Source organism: Thermobia domestica, chromosome 18 (assembly GCF_964235325.1).
Source record: "Thermobia domestica chromosome 18, izTheDome1.hap1.1, whole genome shotgun sequence".
Lineage (NCBI taxonomy): Eukaryota > Metazoa > Arthropoda > Insecta > Zygentoma > Lepismatidae > Thermobia > Thermobia domestica.
This window is the reverse complement of record NC_137471.1, coordinates 10,164,361-10,184,291: the sequence shown is the minus strand read 5'-3', so window position 1 is coordinate 10,184,291 and position 19,931 is coordinate 10,164,361. Positions and strand designations below refer to the sequence as shown.

The following is a 19,931-nucleotide window of genomic DNA, read 5'->3' as shown; positions in this document are numbered from 1 at the left end:
GAATGAAGTTAGTCAGCGCACGCCTCAGTAAGCCCAAGCCCGAGTGAGCGTCAGACCCACTGAGATTATAGACAGTGAACCTCAACGAGTTAGCGTGAGCCTCATCGGGAACAGAGAGCCCAAGCTGAGTGAGTGTGAACCCACGCACTATTGAGGCTAGATAACTCATTAGTATGTGCGAGCCCGAGCTGGATGAGGTTAGTGAACGTGAGCCCGAATGAAGTTACTGAACGTGAGTTTGAGTGAAGTGAGTGAGTCCCTTGAGAGTAGGGACTCCGAGCCCGAACGAAGTTAGTGAACGTGAGCCTGAGTGACTCCGAGCCTAAATCAATTTAGTGAACGTGATCCTGAGTTCGAGCCCGAATAAGGTTAGTGAATGTAAGCCCGAATCAAGTTACTGAACGTTAGCCTGAGTGAAGTGAATCCCTTGAGACTAGTGAGTCCGAGCCCGAATGAGGTTAGTGAATGTGAGCCTGAATGACTTCGAGCCCGAATGAAATTACTGAACATGAGCCTGAGTGAACTTAGCTCTTTGAGAACACTGAGTTTAAGACCGAACGAGGCTACTGAACGTGAGCCTGCGTGAACTGAACCCCTTGAGAATAGTGAGTCGAAGACAGAACTAGGTTAATGAACGTGAGCCTGAGTGAACCCAAGCCCGAATGAAGTCACTGAACACAAACCTGAGTGAACCCGAGTCCCTTGAGAATACTGAGCCCGAGCCCGAATGAATCCGAGCTCTATTGATCACGAGCCTTATCAAGATTAGTGAAAGTGGCCCCGATGCAAAATGGCCAAGTCTGAAGCACAGTACTTACACAAGAAGGCTTAATCTCGAAAAAGAAAAAAAAGTGCTATAACTTCGTGCTTTCTCTATCAGTTTTGATCATTCCAAATGTTCCACGTAAACATGGTATAAATTAGATGTTGTTAAAATTTGAATAATGTATTGTTCGAATATTGGTTATCCGAAAACGAATATTAGAATATTCCACTAATAACCAATATTCGAATAATTTTAACAGCATTAGCAGGCGAGCACTCAGAAATTTTTCTTGGAAAGTGCAATACTTTATGTAATATTGAACTGGTGTTATGCTGCACCAGGAGCGTCATTTAGGGGGCAGGGAGGGGTATTTGCCCCCCTAAGTTTGAGATTTATATAGATTTATCAATAGAATAGTAGTAAGTCAGTGAAAAACGCGAAATTTTACTCATATGAAGGGGTCTTGCCCCCTCCCCCCAAGCCAAATCTAAAATGACGCTACTGTGCTGCACCCGAAAAGACAAGTGATTGTTAAGTAGTTCTCACACAAAAATGATAGAACTAAATTGTTTTTACAAGGAAAGAAAGAGTATAAATAAAATGTAACATCAAAATCTTTAGGCTATATCAACCATTTCTCTGCAAAACAAATATAGTTTTATTTAAAAAGTGTACAATAATTTTGAGTTGATCTGAGTTGATTTTGAGTTTAAGGTCCCTTTCAGCAGCGAGGTTATATAAAACGTGACCTACTGTCTGACGTGGAATCCGAACCACATGAGCTCCCGCCGAGAATCGAATCCGGGTCTACCATGCCAAAGTTGCGTGCGCTAACCGCTTACCCACGGAGGAGCTCTACAAGAATTTTCACTTTCGTTTTACACTTAAAAAAGGAAACGATCGAAAACTTTATTTCAAATGGCTCTAATATCGATAAAACCAAGAATATCGCATGCATAATGTGTCCATGTAATGGTATATGTAAATGAATTAATTACACAAATGAAGTACTTATATATATTCCATAAAAACAGCGTAAAATATTAAACATGTCTTGAACTTTCATGACGGTTCCAAGAAGTTATTGTAAATAAATCCAAAACGTTTTGAGGTTTTAGCTACTTGTAAGGAAAATGTCTTAAATTTAAATTATCTTTGTCCATCACGGTGCCCGGAGTATCTTGTATCTCGAGAATGCAAAGAACTATCGAAAAGCGATTTTCAGATTTGGAATTATCACTCTCGATTTTCTGGCGTTATCACTGTCATAAAATCAACTTAAAACTTGCCTTTTTTTTGCCCGACCTTGTGTGTAACGCATTTCGACATGAAAAACGGAGTTCAGATTCGAAATTATCATTCTAGATTTTCTGTTTGTTATCAGTGACATAAAACCGGTTTAACACTCGCTTTTTTCTGTCCGTTATTGTGTATGTAACGACACGTATGTTTTGAACGAAAATAGGGTAGAGGAAATAGATATAGGGCTCGCGATATTTTGACTGATTCTTTTAGTACTCAACAAGACAGACAAAAAGATCCCAACACTTTTGAAATTCATAGTCGGGAGGAAATATCGATGTAGAATTTGGGGAGGAAATCTACACGACTTTCGGAATTCTTGCCATTTCAGCAGGCTGCTCCCTGAGGCCATCGCCATACCAACAATACGACATTGTTCGAAAATGGATTTGAGGTTTCAAGTTCCCTCATACAACAATGTTCACGTTCACCGTTATTTATTCGTGCTCTTGTGTTTCGTTCCTTCATTTAATATAGCACGCCTTACCAGTAGGGAGCACAAACTGTTGGTGAGATTTAAAAAAAAAATCTAGCATTTTAGATGCAAAAGCACCTATTTCCAACAACTTCCAATCAAAACATTACAAGCCCCATATTGATACCCCCTATCCTATTTTCGTGTTAAACTGGTTTTATGACACTGATAACAACTAGAAAATCGAGCGTGATAATTTTGAATCTGAATCTGAATAACCATTTCAATTGTCGAAATACAAATCGTTACGCACACAATGTCGGGCAGACAAAACGAGTTTTAAGCTGATTTTATGACAGTGGTAATGACCAGAAAATCTAAAGTGATAACTCTAAATCTGAGAATCGCATGTCGATAGTTTGAGATACAAAGTATTGCAGTCCCCATGACAGACAAAGATAAATTTAAAACACTTTCTTTACGGAGCCGCTAAAAACCCAAAAATATGTAGATTTATTTACAATGATTTATTAGAACCGGACGAAAGTTCTAGACATGTTTAACGTTTTACGCTGTTTTTATAGAATCTGAAGTATTCATTGTGTAATTAATATTGATGTAATTAATTCATTTACTTATACCATTACATAGACACATTATTCGTGTGATATTCTTGGTTTTATCGGTATTAGAGCTATTTGAGAAAAAGTTTTACACATTTTCTTCGTACTTTTACTCATAACAGAGTTGGCTTATGACTCTGGACTTTTGACACACCCGGTACATTACTCGCTGAGTTCTCAGATAACCTTGTAAAATGATAAATTATATGTTATTGTATATAGGCCAACACTACAACCTGTTTAACCGAATCTTCGTTCAACCGAAGCACTATAGATCTTATGAAATTCGGTTAAATGGGACTCTAGTATGACCGACCGACTATATATAGCCTATATGACCGACTAAAGTCTTCGCTTCGGAAGTGGTATTATGGACGCCCACGATCATGCACATCAAATGTTAATTTTGGATTAGTAAAATTAGGACTAATGTGCTGTAACTGCAGAGTGAGACGAAAAAAACTCTAAGAAATAGAATTTTAGAGATGTTAATATGAAGAAATGTTGGATAAGCGTCTCAAAAGAAAGTAACACGTTGTAAATTTTTGACTTGGTTGAGAAATGCAACGCGTTACAGTTTCTTTACTTATGCCAGAAAAGTTACGCGTTACGTTCCACCCACTTTTTTTTTAGATCTAGTTTAGAAAAAGTAGATTTAATTGATTCTGTCCCGTTCGTGAGTTTGTGTGTGCGTTATGTTTGTAAGCATAAGCGTTAACTTGGACGCTTTCTTTTGAGACGTGGGAGACCCGGGTTCGATTCTCGGCGGGAGCTCATATGGTTCGGATTCCACGTTAATCAGTAGGTCCACGTTTCATATAGCCTCGCTGCTGAAAGGGACGCTAAACTAAAATCAACTCAACTCAACTTTCTTTGAAAGCAGAGGGCGAGAGGGCTCAGTATAAGACTTACACACTTCACATTTTTCAATTTTACTCAAAAGAGCTCTAAAGGCAGCAACTGGACTCCTAAAAAAAGTATTGTATGGTCGGGTCCCATATAGAGTCCCTTTAACCTTCCCGCATTCAACACCAATTTTCTCTATGTTTTCGAGCTCAGATTTCAAAGATGTTGGTATCTTTTTGTCTGTCCCGTCGAAGTACTACAAGAATCAACCAAAACATCATGGGTCCTATATGAATACACTTCCTCTCTCACCAGACTCAACACCAATTTTCTCTACGTTGCCAAGATTCTGAGCTTGACTTTCAAAACGCTTGGTATCGTTGAGTTTGTCTCGTTAAATACTACAAGAGCCAATACCATACACTCCAAATACCATGTATTGGTTGGAAGGAGTACATAAATGAAATGAAATAAAAATATCGCGGGCCCGGTATCGATGCCTCCTACCGAAAATAGTTATAGAGAATTGTCTTCAGATTCAGACTTGGCATTGTCGATTTACTGGCCCTATTTTAATGATATAACCTGTTTCTCGATCACATCTTCACTCCTCAGGCGCAGGGGTTTATAGTGGTTGGATTTTTAATAGAGGCTACCCAGGTTAAGTAAGGTAAACGTTTACGGTTTTATATTCGTAGTTGAAGGTTTATATAAGCCTACACGTAATATGCAGAGGAGGTTATGTTTCTATGTCATTCAAATAGCTCCCTCTAACAGCAATTCATCAACGGAGCTGTCAAATCTACCTCCAAAATTATCCTGAATTAACATCGAGTTCGGTTACTTACTTCTTTACGAATGTTCGTTTCATTGGCTATTTATTTTAGGCAAAGACGGTAATATAGGCTGTCGTTATATACATTTAAAAGAAGAGTTAAAATCAACAGCTTTTAAATACAAAACTCTACATACGTATATTATATGTTTCCTTGAAGAACCTGGTGATAAACGAAGCAAAACATAGTTGGAATAAAAATAAATAAATAAACACAATGTTGTAAATCCCATTATAGAACGTTCGATATTTTAATAGGTATTATCATGAATATAATCTACCGGTTTTCAGCGTATAATTACTTAATCGTACAGAGATTGAAGTATGGCTTGAATGAAAAAGAAAATATTCTTATGTATGTATTGCGTACTTTTATTGTATTCATACGGCTATATACAGTCAAAATGTATTAAATCGCCCATATTGGTGGATCATATCTTTCTTTGATGTACTTTGTTCTTTTTTATGAGCAAAAAAGACGATACCTATCGGGCTGCTCAACCAAACCAGCAAGAAAATGACGAAAGCAAGCTTGCCTGGAAGAGAAAAATCAAAAAAAGAAAAAAGAAAAGAAAAAGAAACAAATTAACTATGACCCAAGATTACATTTTTGTACAACAAACTGCGAGTGTAAATGGATGGTTATGATTAGGGATGCGCACGAGACGAGTCGAGACAGGATTTTCCGGACAAAATTCGAGTCGAGACACGGCTCTTCCAATAAAGAAATATACATTTTTCGAGTCGAGACATCGCTTTTACAGCACATTTTCGAGTCGAGACAGCCATAAATCTTGTCTCGTGCGCATCCCTAGTTATGACTCTCTATCACTCTTTGGTCTTATATGGAAATAATATCTTTATATTGTGTTGATCATTTCATTATAATGCAATTTAAGGTACACAAAAGAAGATGGTAACCCAGGGCTTACAGGAAATAATAATTAAATTCATCATTAAGAAATAAGATATGGCTAACTTGTATCTTACTGCTATTTTGCACGTTGTCTACGGATAGTCGTAAGAAGATTAAATTACGAAGTTATTTTTGCGAACTCCTGACAGGTTAGAGGGAAACCACAACGCTTCTCAGCTGTAAAACACAAGGTAATATTAACATTTGTAGAATATAATGGTATTAGAACCTATAAAGCGTTATAAAGTAGAATAGAAAGAGTTTTGGAAATATGATTTCCAGCTGTAAAACACAAGGTAATATTAACATTTGTAGAATATAATGGTATTAGAACCTATAAAGCGTTATAAAGTAGAATAGAAAGAGTTTTGAAAATATGATTTCCAGCTGTAAAACACAAGGTAATATTAACATTTGTAGAATATAATGGTATTAGAACCTATAAAGCGTTATAAAGTAGAATAGAAAGAGTTTTGAAAATATGATTTCCAGCTCTAAAACACAAGGAAATATTAACATTTGTAGAATATAATGGTATTAGAACCTACAGAGCGTTATAAAGTAGAATAGAAAGAGTTTTGGAAATATGATTTCCAGCTGTAAAACACAAGGTAATATTAACATTTGTAGAATATAATGGTATTAGAACCTATAAAGCGTTATAAAGTAGAATAGAAAGAGTTTTGGAAATATGATTTCCAGCTGTAAAACACAAGGTAATATTAACATTTGTAGAATATAATGGTATTAGAACCTATAAAGCGTTATAAAGTAGAATAGAAAGAGTTTTGAAAATATGATTTCCAGCTGTAAAACACAAGGTAATATTAACATTTGTAGAATATAATGGTATTAGAACCTATAAAGCGTTATAAAGTAGAATAGAAAGAGTTTTGGAAATATGATTTCCAGCTGTAAAACACAAGGTAATATTAACATTTGTAGAATATAATGGTATTAGAACCTATAAAGCGTTATAAAGTAGAATAGAAAGAGTTTTGAAAATATGATTTCCAGCTGTAAAACACAAGGTAATATTAACATTTGTAGAATATAATGGTATTAGAACCTATAAAGCGTTATAAAGTAGAATAGAAAGAGTTTTGAAAATATGATTTCCAGCTGTAAAACACAAGGAAATATTAACATTTGTAGAATATAATGGTATTAGAACCTACAGAGCGTTATAAAGTAGAATAGAAAGAGTTTTGGAAATATGATTTCCAGCTGTAAAACACAAGGTAATATTAACATTTGCAGAATATAATGGTATTAGAACCTATAAAGCGTTATAAAGTAGAATAGAAAGAGTTTTGGAAATATGATTTCCAGCTGTAAAACACAAGGTAATATTAACATTTGTAGAATATAATGGTATTAGAACCTATAAAGCGTTATAAAGTAGAATAGAAAGAGTTTTGAAAATATGATTTCCAGCTGTAAAACATAAGGTAATATTAACATTTGTAGAATATAATGGTATTAGAACCTATAAAGCGTTATAAAGTAGAATAGAAAGAGTTTTGAAAATATGATTTCCAGCTGTAAAACACAAGGAAATATTAACATTTGTAGAATATAATGGTATTAGAACCTACAGAGCGCTATAAAGTAGAATAGTAAGAGTTTAGAAAATATGATTTCCAGCTGTAAAACACAAGGTAATATTAACAGTTGTAGAATATAATGGTATTAGAACCTACAAAGCGCTATAGACTAGAATAGTAAGAGTTTTGGAAATATGATTTCCAGCTGTAAAACACAAGGTAATACCATTAACAGTTGTAGAATATAATGGTATTAGAACCTACAAAGCGCTATAAAGTAGAATAGAAAGAGTTTTGGAAATATGATTTCCAGCTGTAAAACACAAGGTAATATTAACATTTGTAGAATATAATGGTATTAGAACCTACAAAGCGCTATAAAGTAGAATAGTAAGAGTTTTGGAAATATGATTTCCAGCTGTAAAACACAAGGTAATACTATTAACAGTTGTAGAATATAATGGTATTAGAACCTACAAAGCGCTATAAAGTAGAATAGTAAGAGTTTTGGAAATACGATTTCCAGCTGTAAAACACAAGGTAATATTAACATTTGTAGAATATAATGGTATTAGAACCTACAAAGCGCTATAAAGTAGAATAGAAAGAGTTTTGGAAATATGATTTCCAGCTGTAAAACACAAGGTAATATTAACAGTTGTAGAATATAATGGTATTAGAACCTATAAAGCGTTATAAAGTAGAATAGAAAGAGTTTTGGAAATATGATTTCAAGCTGTAAAACACAAGGTAATATTAACATTTGTAGAATAGACTATAATGGTATTAGAATGTACAAAGTGCTATAAAGTAAAACGGAAAGAGTTGTGGAAATGCTATTTTCACCTGTAAAACAAGGTAACATTAACATTTCGGAGAAAACAGCGATATTAGGATATACAAATATCTTACTACGCTTTAATATGCCCTTACTATGAAAGAGTAGTAACAATTTTGGAAATGTTTATCTTTAGCCGTAAAACACAAGAGAATATTACTATTTGGAAAACATGGCGATATTAGAATATACAAATGTATAAAATAGAATGGTAAGAGTTTTGTAAATGTTTTTTTAAGCTGTAAAATACGAAGTAATATTCACGTTCAGAGAACGTAGCAGTATTAGGATACAAAATGCTTTGAAATAGAAAGATAAGAGTTTTAGAAATGTTATTTTCAGCTGTAAAACACACAGCAATATTAATATTTGTAGAATAAAGCGATGTTATAATATACGTAGTGCTAAAAAATAGAAGGATAAGAGTTTCGGATTTTTTGAGTTGTAAAACACAAGGCAATCTTATATATATATATATATATATATATATATATATATATATATATATATATATATATATATATATATTTAAAAAAACGGTGGTATTAGAATATACGAAGTTCTATGGAACAGAGTCAAATTTCCTAAACTCTTACCATTCTATTTCATAAAAATTTGGAATTTCAACCCCGCAATGTTTTCCAAATGCTAGTACGTCTCTTCTTTAATCCTTAATGTTGGTGATGGAAGAGGGAAAAAATGATGCAAGTATACAGACACTATACGAAGTTTTATTTCGGTGACTATATGAAGTTCGCACAACAATCAGTTAACTTATGATATGAAATAAAATATCATAGAAGCCCTAAAAAAATTTAGGATCCTAAAAATACTGCAAATTTCCAATGAATATGAATGAATTAGGTAGATGCATATTGACCAAAGTTGCAATAATGTAAAATGTGTCATTGGAATTATAAGTAGTCGAAAGTTATTTGAAATATTTTGGGATAATGGGTTGATTATACAACACCACAATCTTTTCGTTGGAGCCCGAAGTATTGTAAGCCAAAACCATCTAATTTACAATTAGATTCAGTTTTGCGGAAGAACGAAAAAAATAGAGGGGTGTGAAATATACATCCTTGGTATTAGCCTAAACATAGATTTTGTATCTGATCTGTAGATTTAAAATTACATTACCCATTTTTCTCACATATAACATGTTTGTTACTCCTTACTGTAATAACTAGCAAATAACAACTTTGCAAATTTAAACTGTACAAAGTGAAACACTTCAAATACTTCTACAAAATCGAGAAGTAGATTGATATATCTTTATTGCATAAAATCAATTTCTTTGCCTATCTTGTATTTCATACAAATTAACCACACAGTGGACTAAAATGTATTGTCGGTGTAGGTTTTCATATTCTTCAAGTAAACATCATTTTGGTGTGGTTTCTCATATTCACACGCCATTAAGAGACCTTCGTATCGTGCATTACGAATTAAGTTAACAGGAATATAAAATAACTTTAGTCTCGGTAACACATGCTTTAAAATCCAGTTCTGAAAATTCTAATCTTTTCTAATTTCTTTTTTACTTTGCGTAACAAAACTAGAAAAGTTTCATCTATTAAGAGATTTTAAGATATAGTTCATTGTTCATTTAATGCTGTCAGGAGTAAGTTATATAAAAATATGTGCAGCAAATATAATACAATAAAATTTACACTAGAAACTTAAAACGTTGTGGTATACCGTACAAAAGTTACTGCTGAATTCCATTCACGAAAAAAAATCTGTTTTAAGTTTTGTAAGGACCATATAGTTTTTGTGATGAACGAAAATTACGTGCGTGTTTTTGTCAGTAATTCTTTTCCCATTTCTACGAATTTACTATCAATTCCAAAAGTGTACAAGATGCAATAAATAAGACATATGTCTGTTGTGCTCTGATATCGCTTTTGCTGATATGGTGCTTTCAAAAATAAAGTTAAAAAAAAAACTAGGCCGTTTCATGTTTAGAAAATGTTACGAAATAAATTGATAGTGGTTTTAAAGACAACCATAGAGTGCAGAAATTATAGTGATCAACATTTATGACATTATCTGCTATTTTGGGGGCTATAAGGGAAGACTAAAAAACAGCCTGTTACTTTACTTGATCGGAATTTACACATACCACAATGTTCTCCAGAAGTTAATCTTGTTTTATATCTTATACCTGAAAATAACATTTCCAAAACTTTTAACACGCTATTTCACAGCATTTCTATATCAATATGTCCCCTAAATGTTAATATTGCCTTGTGATTTACAACTAAAAATATTTCCCAAACCCTTAACAGTCTAATTCCAAGCACTTTGAATATTTTAGTACCGCTACGTTCTCCAAAATGTTAATATTATTTTGTGTTTTACAGCTAAGAAACATTATTGTGTCTCTCTACACTGTCATGCATTAGTAAAATACATTTTATAAACCTACCTTCCGAAGATTACTTACATTTACAGTGTAAAAAATTTCGTACGTAAATTTACAAAAAAAGACGGCAATCTGTTTGCCAATCTTTTGTGTAAATCAATTTACCCCTATAAAGTAAAATTACTGGGGTAAAATTAATTTTTATCAATAAAAATATATTTTCTTATAAATTTACTGTAAATTTGTAAGAAAAACAGGAAATTTTGTAATTTAATCTACGGAAATGTAAATCAACAGGTGCTGTGTAAAACAAAATGAAAGGTTTTACTTTGATATTTGGCTATTTAAATACATTTTTTTTTTCAGTGTATGACACAGCAAATAGCATAGAAACGAGTTAAGTGATTTTCTGTTAATAATGCATATAAAATCACTTGATATATCCTATAGATAATCCATTACATTATTATCTGTTTATCACTTTTCTGTCGCATTAATTGCATTATAATGAAATGATCAGCAAAATATGTGGCGTACGATTTTTCAATTAAAAATACCAAGAATAACTGGCAAATAAGCTGGCTTAAAATTGTTGTTATTAAATTACAATTCAATGTAACATGAGAAATATAACTGAATTTTATTTTAATAATAATAATCGATCATTGTTTATTGTAGTATCAACTGCATTTCTGAAGATTCGAATTGATGTAATTTTAAGGATGCAATAGAAGATCGTTTGTCAACGGTTCGCTGTAATTTTACTGTAAAATATTAGTGATTCTACAGTAAACATATAGACAGAAGGTTACATAAAGATGAACTCCATACTATTACGTCCTTAAAACAGGTGCAAAAGTTCTTAAAGACCAGGGCCAATTATTCAGCCTTTGGAGTGACCTGTGGTCTTGTCGCACCGTTAACGCTGGCTTTCTAGACCGGAGTTCACTAGCTCTTTCTTTCACATGGCTCCCCATTTGTCTTCACGAAAATTAGCACTGTAATCCCAATACCAGTTTGGTGAGTATGTACAACGACCAACTTTCCCTCTGCTTAACTTCGCTGATCTCAAGTGAAGCTCTGTATTTGAGTACGGTTCAATGTTGGCATATTAATTTTTCAGCGAACATGTTTCGGATAATAACATTTAAGATGCTTAAGGCAACAAGGCAACAAAAGTATCGCTAACATTTTGAAAAAGTTCAATCAGAAAACTGAAGCCCACTGGTAGACAATATTTATTCATTACAACAAAGGCATAACATTGCCGATCTGGAATTTCTCGAAAAAAATAGTTTCAAATGACTTCGATTGCTCGAACTTTATGTCAACATCAAAATTCCCTGTTCCTTCGGTTAGATCTAGAACTAACAATACAGGTCTCTTCTATTACAAAAAAAAAAAAAAAAAAAAAAAAGCTAAAATAAACATAATGCTGAAGTCAGCATTCTGGAGAATATGTTCGGTCTATAACAAATTATGTGGGAAACAATAAAATAGATATATATGCCATGTTCTGTAATCCACTAAGGAAGAAAGCCAAAATATATTGTAATATTTCAACACTGTAATTGGGCATCTGCCTGTTATGTTGATAAATAAATATACATACATATCACGTAGAAGAGGTCTCCATAGAAACTTCTCGGAAATATATCTTTGTGTAGGATTCCCCCCAAAGTAGAAACTTAATGCAAAGTTGGAAGTTACGAAGGAGTGTTGTAACAATCCTTATTAAAAAAATTGACGAGAAAAAGACTCCTTCTATTGCGAAGCCATAACCATTAGTCGAACCAAGGACTAACGCTTGATAGACCATTCAGCAATACTACAAATCAAGAAACGTAATTTCAGGTCTTGTTCAAATTAGTGTATTATTTCCTATGTGTAAACATCCATAGATTCTTATCGTTATGTAGATAGATATCCACATTTGATAAATCAATAGGTATTCCAACAACTTTCAAGAAGTGCTCGTAACGTGTCGCTGTAATCAAGAATCAAATTATATCAGGCTAAGTGTTGTTTCTGCATAGTTATGTTTTTCATGTTAATGTTGTCTTAGAGGCCATGGAATTTATTTTGAAGAGTTAAATTTCCTGGTACAATATCAGATTTACTTAATTAAGTTTTCTTATTTGTTATACTTGGAGATTGTTGTGATTAATCGACACAATTATATACGTTCATTGAAGAAATAATTAGTAACGAATAAAGCTTGTGATTAGCTGGGATTGATTTAAGTTTCGCGTTTCGCTCAGCAGCGAGGCTATATAAGACGTGGACTTACAAATTAACGTAGGAGCCGAACCACATGAGCTCTCAGCGGGAATCAATCCTGCATCTCACGCACCAAAGACGCGTACGCTATCCACAAAGTCACACGGAAACTCGGCTTTTGGTTGGTGTTGAATGTAATTAAGGTGTCCATCAATTCACAGAAGGATTTTTCAGAGTTTCAAATTAGAATTTTTTGAAATCTCAATATTCATAGATAGAGTATTTTGAGATAAACTACCCTTGAAGCATTTTATAAATACTTTGGAACATAGTTTTACATATTTTCTCCAGATAAACTGTCTCAAGCATGTTTTATTTTTACAGTGTACTTAATCTGTAATATATTCCTATTATATAAGAGATTAGCAATTTGTCTCACAAAATGTAACCAAAGGTAAGGATACTTTCTTTCGAACGCAAATATTACGGTTTGTCCCAGTTCCAAAGAACAAATACGAAACAATGCTTTCAATTAAAAATAAATAAATAAATAAATGAAAATTTGGTTATTCTGCGAAATGTATATTGTAAGAAATAACAACCTTTGAGAAAGATATAATCTGAATGCTCTTTATTCCATCTTCGGAACACCATGTAACTACCAAAACTGAAATCTGACTAAAACAAAGAATTATTATTAATAATTTTTTGTTACAATTCCGACAATATATTACTGCATTTATCAGACAGATAAAGTATCTGATTTAATGCAGTGACCTCTTGTATTACCAAACAATTGCAACATATTATCAATAACAAGTATCTTGGTCAGATATTTATTTTGCTTACAAATCTTATGGTGAGGTAGAGAAAAAAGTAGCATGCCAGTTTTTCTCAAAATATCAAAGGTCAATTTTCAAGTTTACTAAGCCACGAAAAGGAAAAATCACGTAACTTTTCCGAACAAAATTTCTTTCAACATTTATATAAACAAATTAGCTAGGCAAGAATTTCAGTACAACGTATTCTTGCTTACGTACCAAGTATACGAAGATGTAAAACTTAGAATTGATATAATAATAATAATAATAATAATAATAATAATAATAATAATAATAATAATAATAATAATAATAATAATATGTCATTTCACCACGGAAATAAACTGTAATATATATATATATATATATATATATATATATATATATATATATATATATATATATATATATATATATATATATATATATATATATATATATATATAAATAAAGCCATGTCACGTAAAGATTTTTGTGTGGTTTTGGTTTGCACACATTCTCTCAAAATAAGTAAATAAATAAATAATAAACTATTAGAATAAAACACACTAAACTTCCTGCCGACATACCCTAAACACGACTATGCCCAGCTAGATGGCGCAAGTTTAACTATGTGATGTGTGGTGAACGTGACGCCTTCCAACATTATTATTATTATTATTATTATTATTATTATTATTATTATTATTATTATTATTATTTTCAGATCAGAGTTCAGCTTTCCAACTGACTTACTATGCTGCGTTAACTCCAGAATGTCTGTCTTTACAGGAAATCGAACCCGGACTACAACACTGAAAGAAAATCACGATAACAATAGATTCCTCGGTGCACAAATCTACTACAGACTTTATAAGAAGTTTATCTACGCAATCTACAATTGATTTCAACAGCTACTGAACACAATTCTGTGCTTTCATCAACTCGGGAGACGAGTGTTTTGCATTCTCCCTCCTCTATATTTTCATATAACATTTAACTTCAATGTTTGTAAGATATGTATGTTGAACTGATTAAGAACAATGTTACCGTTCAGAAAGAAAACAATGTAATGTTGTATGTACCATATAAATCAAAAGAATTTTGTAATTATTACGATATAATTGTCTTCCGGTTCTGAAAACTTGTGTCTTAGTATATATCGTCAGTTTTCGTATTTTTGACATTGTGAAGGCATATTTTACAACAATTCTAGTTATATCATTAACAGATCACAAGAAGCCAAATTGTACTGTTGATTGAAAACAATTGTTCTTTTAACACGATTTTTCTTAGTACAAAACGTATATCGTAACATCTTGATTTTTTTTTTGTCCAAAACTTCCAAATGTTTAAAATAAAACGATATATTTAATTTGTTCCTGGATTATGTCTTATAAAGTTATGAAACAGATGATATATGTGGCTGAATAAAAATTTTAAAAAATGATATAAAGATAGCAGAACTTGAATAATAATAATAATAATAATAATAATAATAATAATAATAATAATAATAATAATAATAATAATAATAATAATAATAATAATAATAATAACTCACGAACTCGATACTGGCCACCACAAACTAGTCAAAAGATTCTGGGTCGAACAAGAGATTATTTGAATCACAAGTAGCTGATCCATGTTTGAAGCCTTATATCCTCTTCTGAACTATAATATTCGTGGCTAAGCGGTTAACGTACGCGCTTTTGACGTGAATAGACCCGGGTTCGATTCCTGGCGAGAGCTCATGTGGTTCGGATTCCACGTTAATCAGTAAGTCCACGTCTCATATAGCCTCGCTGCTGAAGAAGGACGTTAAAACTCAAAATCAGCTCAACTGAAAATAATATTCAACTATACTTATAATTCTCGAGTGGGAACATGGCAATTAAAAACGACTGAAGGCTTTCAAAATGTGGATGTGGGGAAGAATGAAGAAAACAGCTCGGTAGAACAGAGGGCCAACGAAGACGATAGAAATAATAGAAAAGAAAAGGATAAGATTGGAGATACTTACAAAGCAGCAATAAGAAGAAATTTCATTTTGATGGTGTGAAAAAAAAGTATGCTGGAAGGAAAAAGAGAGAGGGGGCCAAAAAGACTATAACTAATGGACGTATGAAAAACAGATAATGTATCTGCTACACTGAGACGAAAAGTTTAGTTGAGGATCACGGTACTTAAATATCTTCTAGTTACATCAATATTATGTGATAATATTATAAATTAAGAAAACTACTTATTAATGAAACTATTAGGAAGATTATTGACAGCACAGTTATCAAATGAAATTTCTGAAACTGTACTTTTTATATGCTATATATACGAATAACTTTGTGCCTTAACTTTGGAACAGTTTGTTTACCTTGTTAAGAAACATTACAATGCTTACAAGAATCCCGATAAGATTACATAAGTTGTTAACTTAAAACTTCATAGCACCGGTATCTATCCATCGTATTTGTTGTATTCACTTACCTCGTGACGAGTCCACGCGCGCAGTCCAACTCAGCTGATGAAACCAACAGTCGCACACAGAAAGGGGGTTTCTACAAGATTTTTACCCCACCATCAGCACCACTACCACCACTACCTCCCTAAAAACCTATAGGCTTCCCCCCCAGGACGACGCAAGACACCCCTCGATCCCAATCCCGTTGCGCAGTGGCACCCCTAGCATAAAAAATGGTGGGGAGGAAAAAGGGGTCTAACCAACACTCCTAAACAACATCTCTGGAATACAGCAGAAAAATCGATCTCTACGCCATCATTTCACGAAAATTGTTCACGAGATATTTCCTGTCATTTCTTTTCCTTCAGAGTCCATTTCTTGTATTCTTTTACTTATGTAATGTTGAATAGTACTGCATCGTCAACAAACAACGAAAAGTACATGCAAACGATTTAGAAAAGGCGGAAACAACCAAGAAACTGTTATCAAATTTCTCAGCAACTCCTTATTCATCTCCTACACCTGAATCTTAATAAATAAATAAATAAATAAATAAAAACTTGTAAATCTCGTAATACTTTGAGAAAAGTTAACTTAAGTTTATCGTTTTCATACTTGATTCATCGGGTTCTCGGTTTGAGTCCTAGTAAACTCCTAGTTTCTCAATTTAATCGACGTTTTTTTTTTTTTTTTTTTGGTGGGGTTATCCAATGTAAATAAACGCTTGAAAACCAACAGTGCTGCTGTACATAAAAAAATAAATAATCCGTACACTTACAGATTCGAAGATATGAAGATGTGAAGCTAAATAACTTCATTTCCATGTATCTTATACTTATTTCATGAATGAAACACATATTGGACAACAGTAAGATGTATGACTATATAACAAAGACCCTTAATTAAACTGATAAAAAAGTGGGATTTCTTTTAATTTTCCAATTAAGTTTACGACACGTGGCATCAACCCCACCACAATCACGAATCCTTAAACCGCATAACGTGACAAGTTTCATGTTGCTATGTCGTGGCAAAGCATATTTAATTCTTCGTAAATGAAATTCTGAATACAAATCCCCGCTAAAGAAACTGAAATAATAATAATAATAAAGAATTTTGTACAGTGCAAATTTATAGCCATCAATCACCCTTCAGGACTACAAAATTTGAAAGCATACACGACTCCGTACGGGTTTTCGAGCAATTAACAGCATAAAAAAAATGGAAACCATTAACTGATCTAAGTATCAACTAAGATACACTTTTATTATATTATAATACACACACACACGCTTATATATAATTTAATGTTTCCTTACCTTGTAAAGATATTGGTCAAACATTCTGCACACGTCTACATCACTGCCGATACAATAAGTTGCCTCCATAATCAACAAAACAACGAAGATTTGTGTACGGCAAAACAAAAATCTGCCACACACAACAGTCCTTCAAAAATTTCTTGACTAACTATTATAACTTCTCTTAAAGTCTCTTCTTAATTATAATACCAGTCTTCTGGTATCAGTTCGCACAGGGGGTGGGCTTTTTTTTTTTTTTTTTTTTTTTTTTAATCAATAGGGGCCAGAACAAAACAACCTGAACAACAGTCAGATGATGGTTTCAAAACCAACACGAGATATAAACAACACTTGTTCTTCACTTTGGGCACAACAAATTTTTCACTCACTTTTTTTTCTTTCACGTTTTATAAGAACTTATATTTTTATTTTCTTTTGATTTTTAAGTCCCCGTATTATTGGGGAACAGACAGTTAAAAAGTATGTTCATGCTTAACTCACACAACAAGAGAACTCAGTTTCAATTTTTATCAACTGATGACAACAAACTCTTATTTACGTTTCGAAAGCGAGACTCTAGCAGCGAGGATTCCTAGTCACAAAGTCTCCGCAACGATGTTCCACCTTCCCCTGTGCACCGCGAAATACTCATCACTCACTACACTGGTTATTGTTCGCTCCTGGCTGTTCCCGCAGCTGTTCGCGCCCCCTCCAGCAGTGTCTATCGTGTGGACTTCCCCCTCCTCAAAAGGCTGCGCACAAAACGATCAGTTTCGTTCCGTCCCGCGCCGAGTGGGGAACAAACTACAACAACTGAAGAATGTTGTACACCATTTCTACTTTTCTTTTTTATTATTATTTGTTGTTTAAAACGAAAAGAGAAAAAGGAATTCGTAACATCTTGTCCAGTCTCGTGGCCACAACGAGACGAAGAATCCGAGATTTTTTCCCCTTATCTTCTTTTCTCTCTCTCTCTCTTTCTCTTCGTACACCGGAGTTTCCCGCACCGCATTCCCCTTCCATGCGCAGAACAGGTATGAGAAAAGGGGAATCGCGGGAGAGGTGTTACGGGAAGCAGCAGGTAGCTCCAAGCGTCCCGGACAGGGAACCATTTCAGCCCCTCCTGTTTTTCTTTTTTAATAAAAAAAAATCTCGATCGATACAAGTAATATTTTTCCCTATGTGCCACCGAAATCGCACTATCATTCGACAAGATGGGCAAAAAAAAAGGGCCCAGCATTGTCCACGTGAGTATATCGAGAGAAACGTATGGTAAAAATATATCAACATCAAACACGACGTATCTACTATATACGGACACGCTAACAAAATACAGCAACAGAATCAGCTCACAAATACATTAGTTCTTCATAATGTTTACCGTAATGATTTGGGCAATCCGGACACTTTGTTCAATGTCTTAATTTGCTATTTTAATACATATAAATACAATATTCATTTCTACGTCAAAATGTAACCAGGATGAATCAGACGAAGATTCAACAACTACGGAGGCGCGCGAGACAAGACTGCTTGCTGTCTTGGCTCGTGCGCAACCATATCAACAACACATCAGGTGCCCAGCTCAATATAACTAATATGAAGATACAACAGATGAAGGGTCGTCTAAATCAGTTGCTAAATTAATATTGGGTTGATCCTTAAGTCCTGGTGTCTTCATTTTAAGTGAAGATTTTGCGTGAAAAATAAAATGTTTTGCTATGCGTTTTATGGTATTCGATAGATAATTATGTGCTCTACTAAACAGTGTTTAGTTTTTTTTTTTTTTTTTTTTTTCGTGCTGATATATTTTTTGCTCTTTTCAGGTCATTAAAATGGAGTGTCAAGTCGACAAAAAAGAGCTGCGTTTAATCGAGGTGCCAAAGCCACATAAGCTGCTTGAGAAATTTGTGATGTGTATGGAGAACAAGCGACGCCTCTTAGGACGGTTCAAAATTGGATTAAGCGATTCAAAGACGGCAATTTCACCCTCAGAGATATGCATCGCACCGGACGCTCCGTTCAGTTCGATGAGGAGTGGTTGAATCAGCTAATTCACGACGACCCACGCCAGACCACGAGGGAATCGGCAGAAATATTGGAATACTCCCACAGTACCACACAGTGTTGTCAGATGGCGGGAAATTTCCCGCAAAACGGGAAATTTTTAACATTGGCGGGAATGTGGGAAATTCTGGTTGAAAACGGGAAATTCTGTCAACTTTTCTTCCTTTTCATGTCATCTCTTTCTCACTCCTTGTCTTTATCTCTCATTACTTGGAATAATACATAGATTGGAAGCGTCTTTGAAGATCAAGAGAACCAGAACAGCAAGAGAGGTTTATAATCCGAACCAAATGGAACAGAATGTTAATCGCGCCAATATCCATTGTCGGGGCCGGTGGCAGGAGGCGATCAGAACTTTTGCGGCCACTGGTGAGGGAGTCCCACCACAGGTCACGAACATAAAAAGAGATTATTAGCGACAATATCTCTACCAAAGGTAGCCGAAATCAAGCTAACAGAATAGTTAATAAAGGACCACGAAAGGTCTCAAGAATATCTGACTTAGAGGGTTGCCTGACATTAAAATGTAATGGAGCTGAGCAGTCTATGGGGCTCGGCAATTTATTAGTACGGTAGGGAGGAGGTCCGTCCTGTTCAAACAATGTCCGACTAACCAGGCTGTCGGC

General features: G+C 33.8%; 1 protein-coding gene across 2 annotated transcripts in view; it reads right to left on the bottom strand.

Moving 5' to 3' along the window:
- LOC145674975 (TOX high mobility group box family member 3-like) overlaps positions 1–17,891 on the bottom strand; it is a 515,956-nt gene extending 498,065 nt beyond the window's left edge. Inside the window, exon 1 of one of the 2 annotated variants that reach the window (XM_081745294.1) lies at positions 17,257–17,891. In XM_081745294.1, the coding sequence (XP_081601420.1) occupies positions 17,257–17,325 (69 nt within the window). In that variant the 5' untranslated portion in view covers positions 17,326–17,891. Of the gene's footprint in view, positions 1–15,963; positions 15,987–17,256 lie in introns of those variants that run through there. The other variant, XM_081745297.1, reaches the window with a different exon arrangement.
- Positions 17,892–19,931: the final 2,040 nt, after the last annotated feature.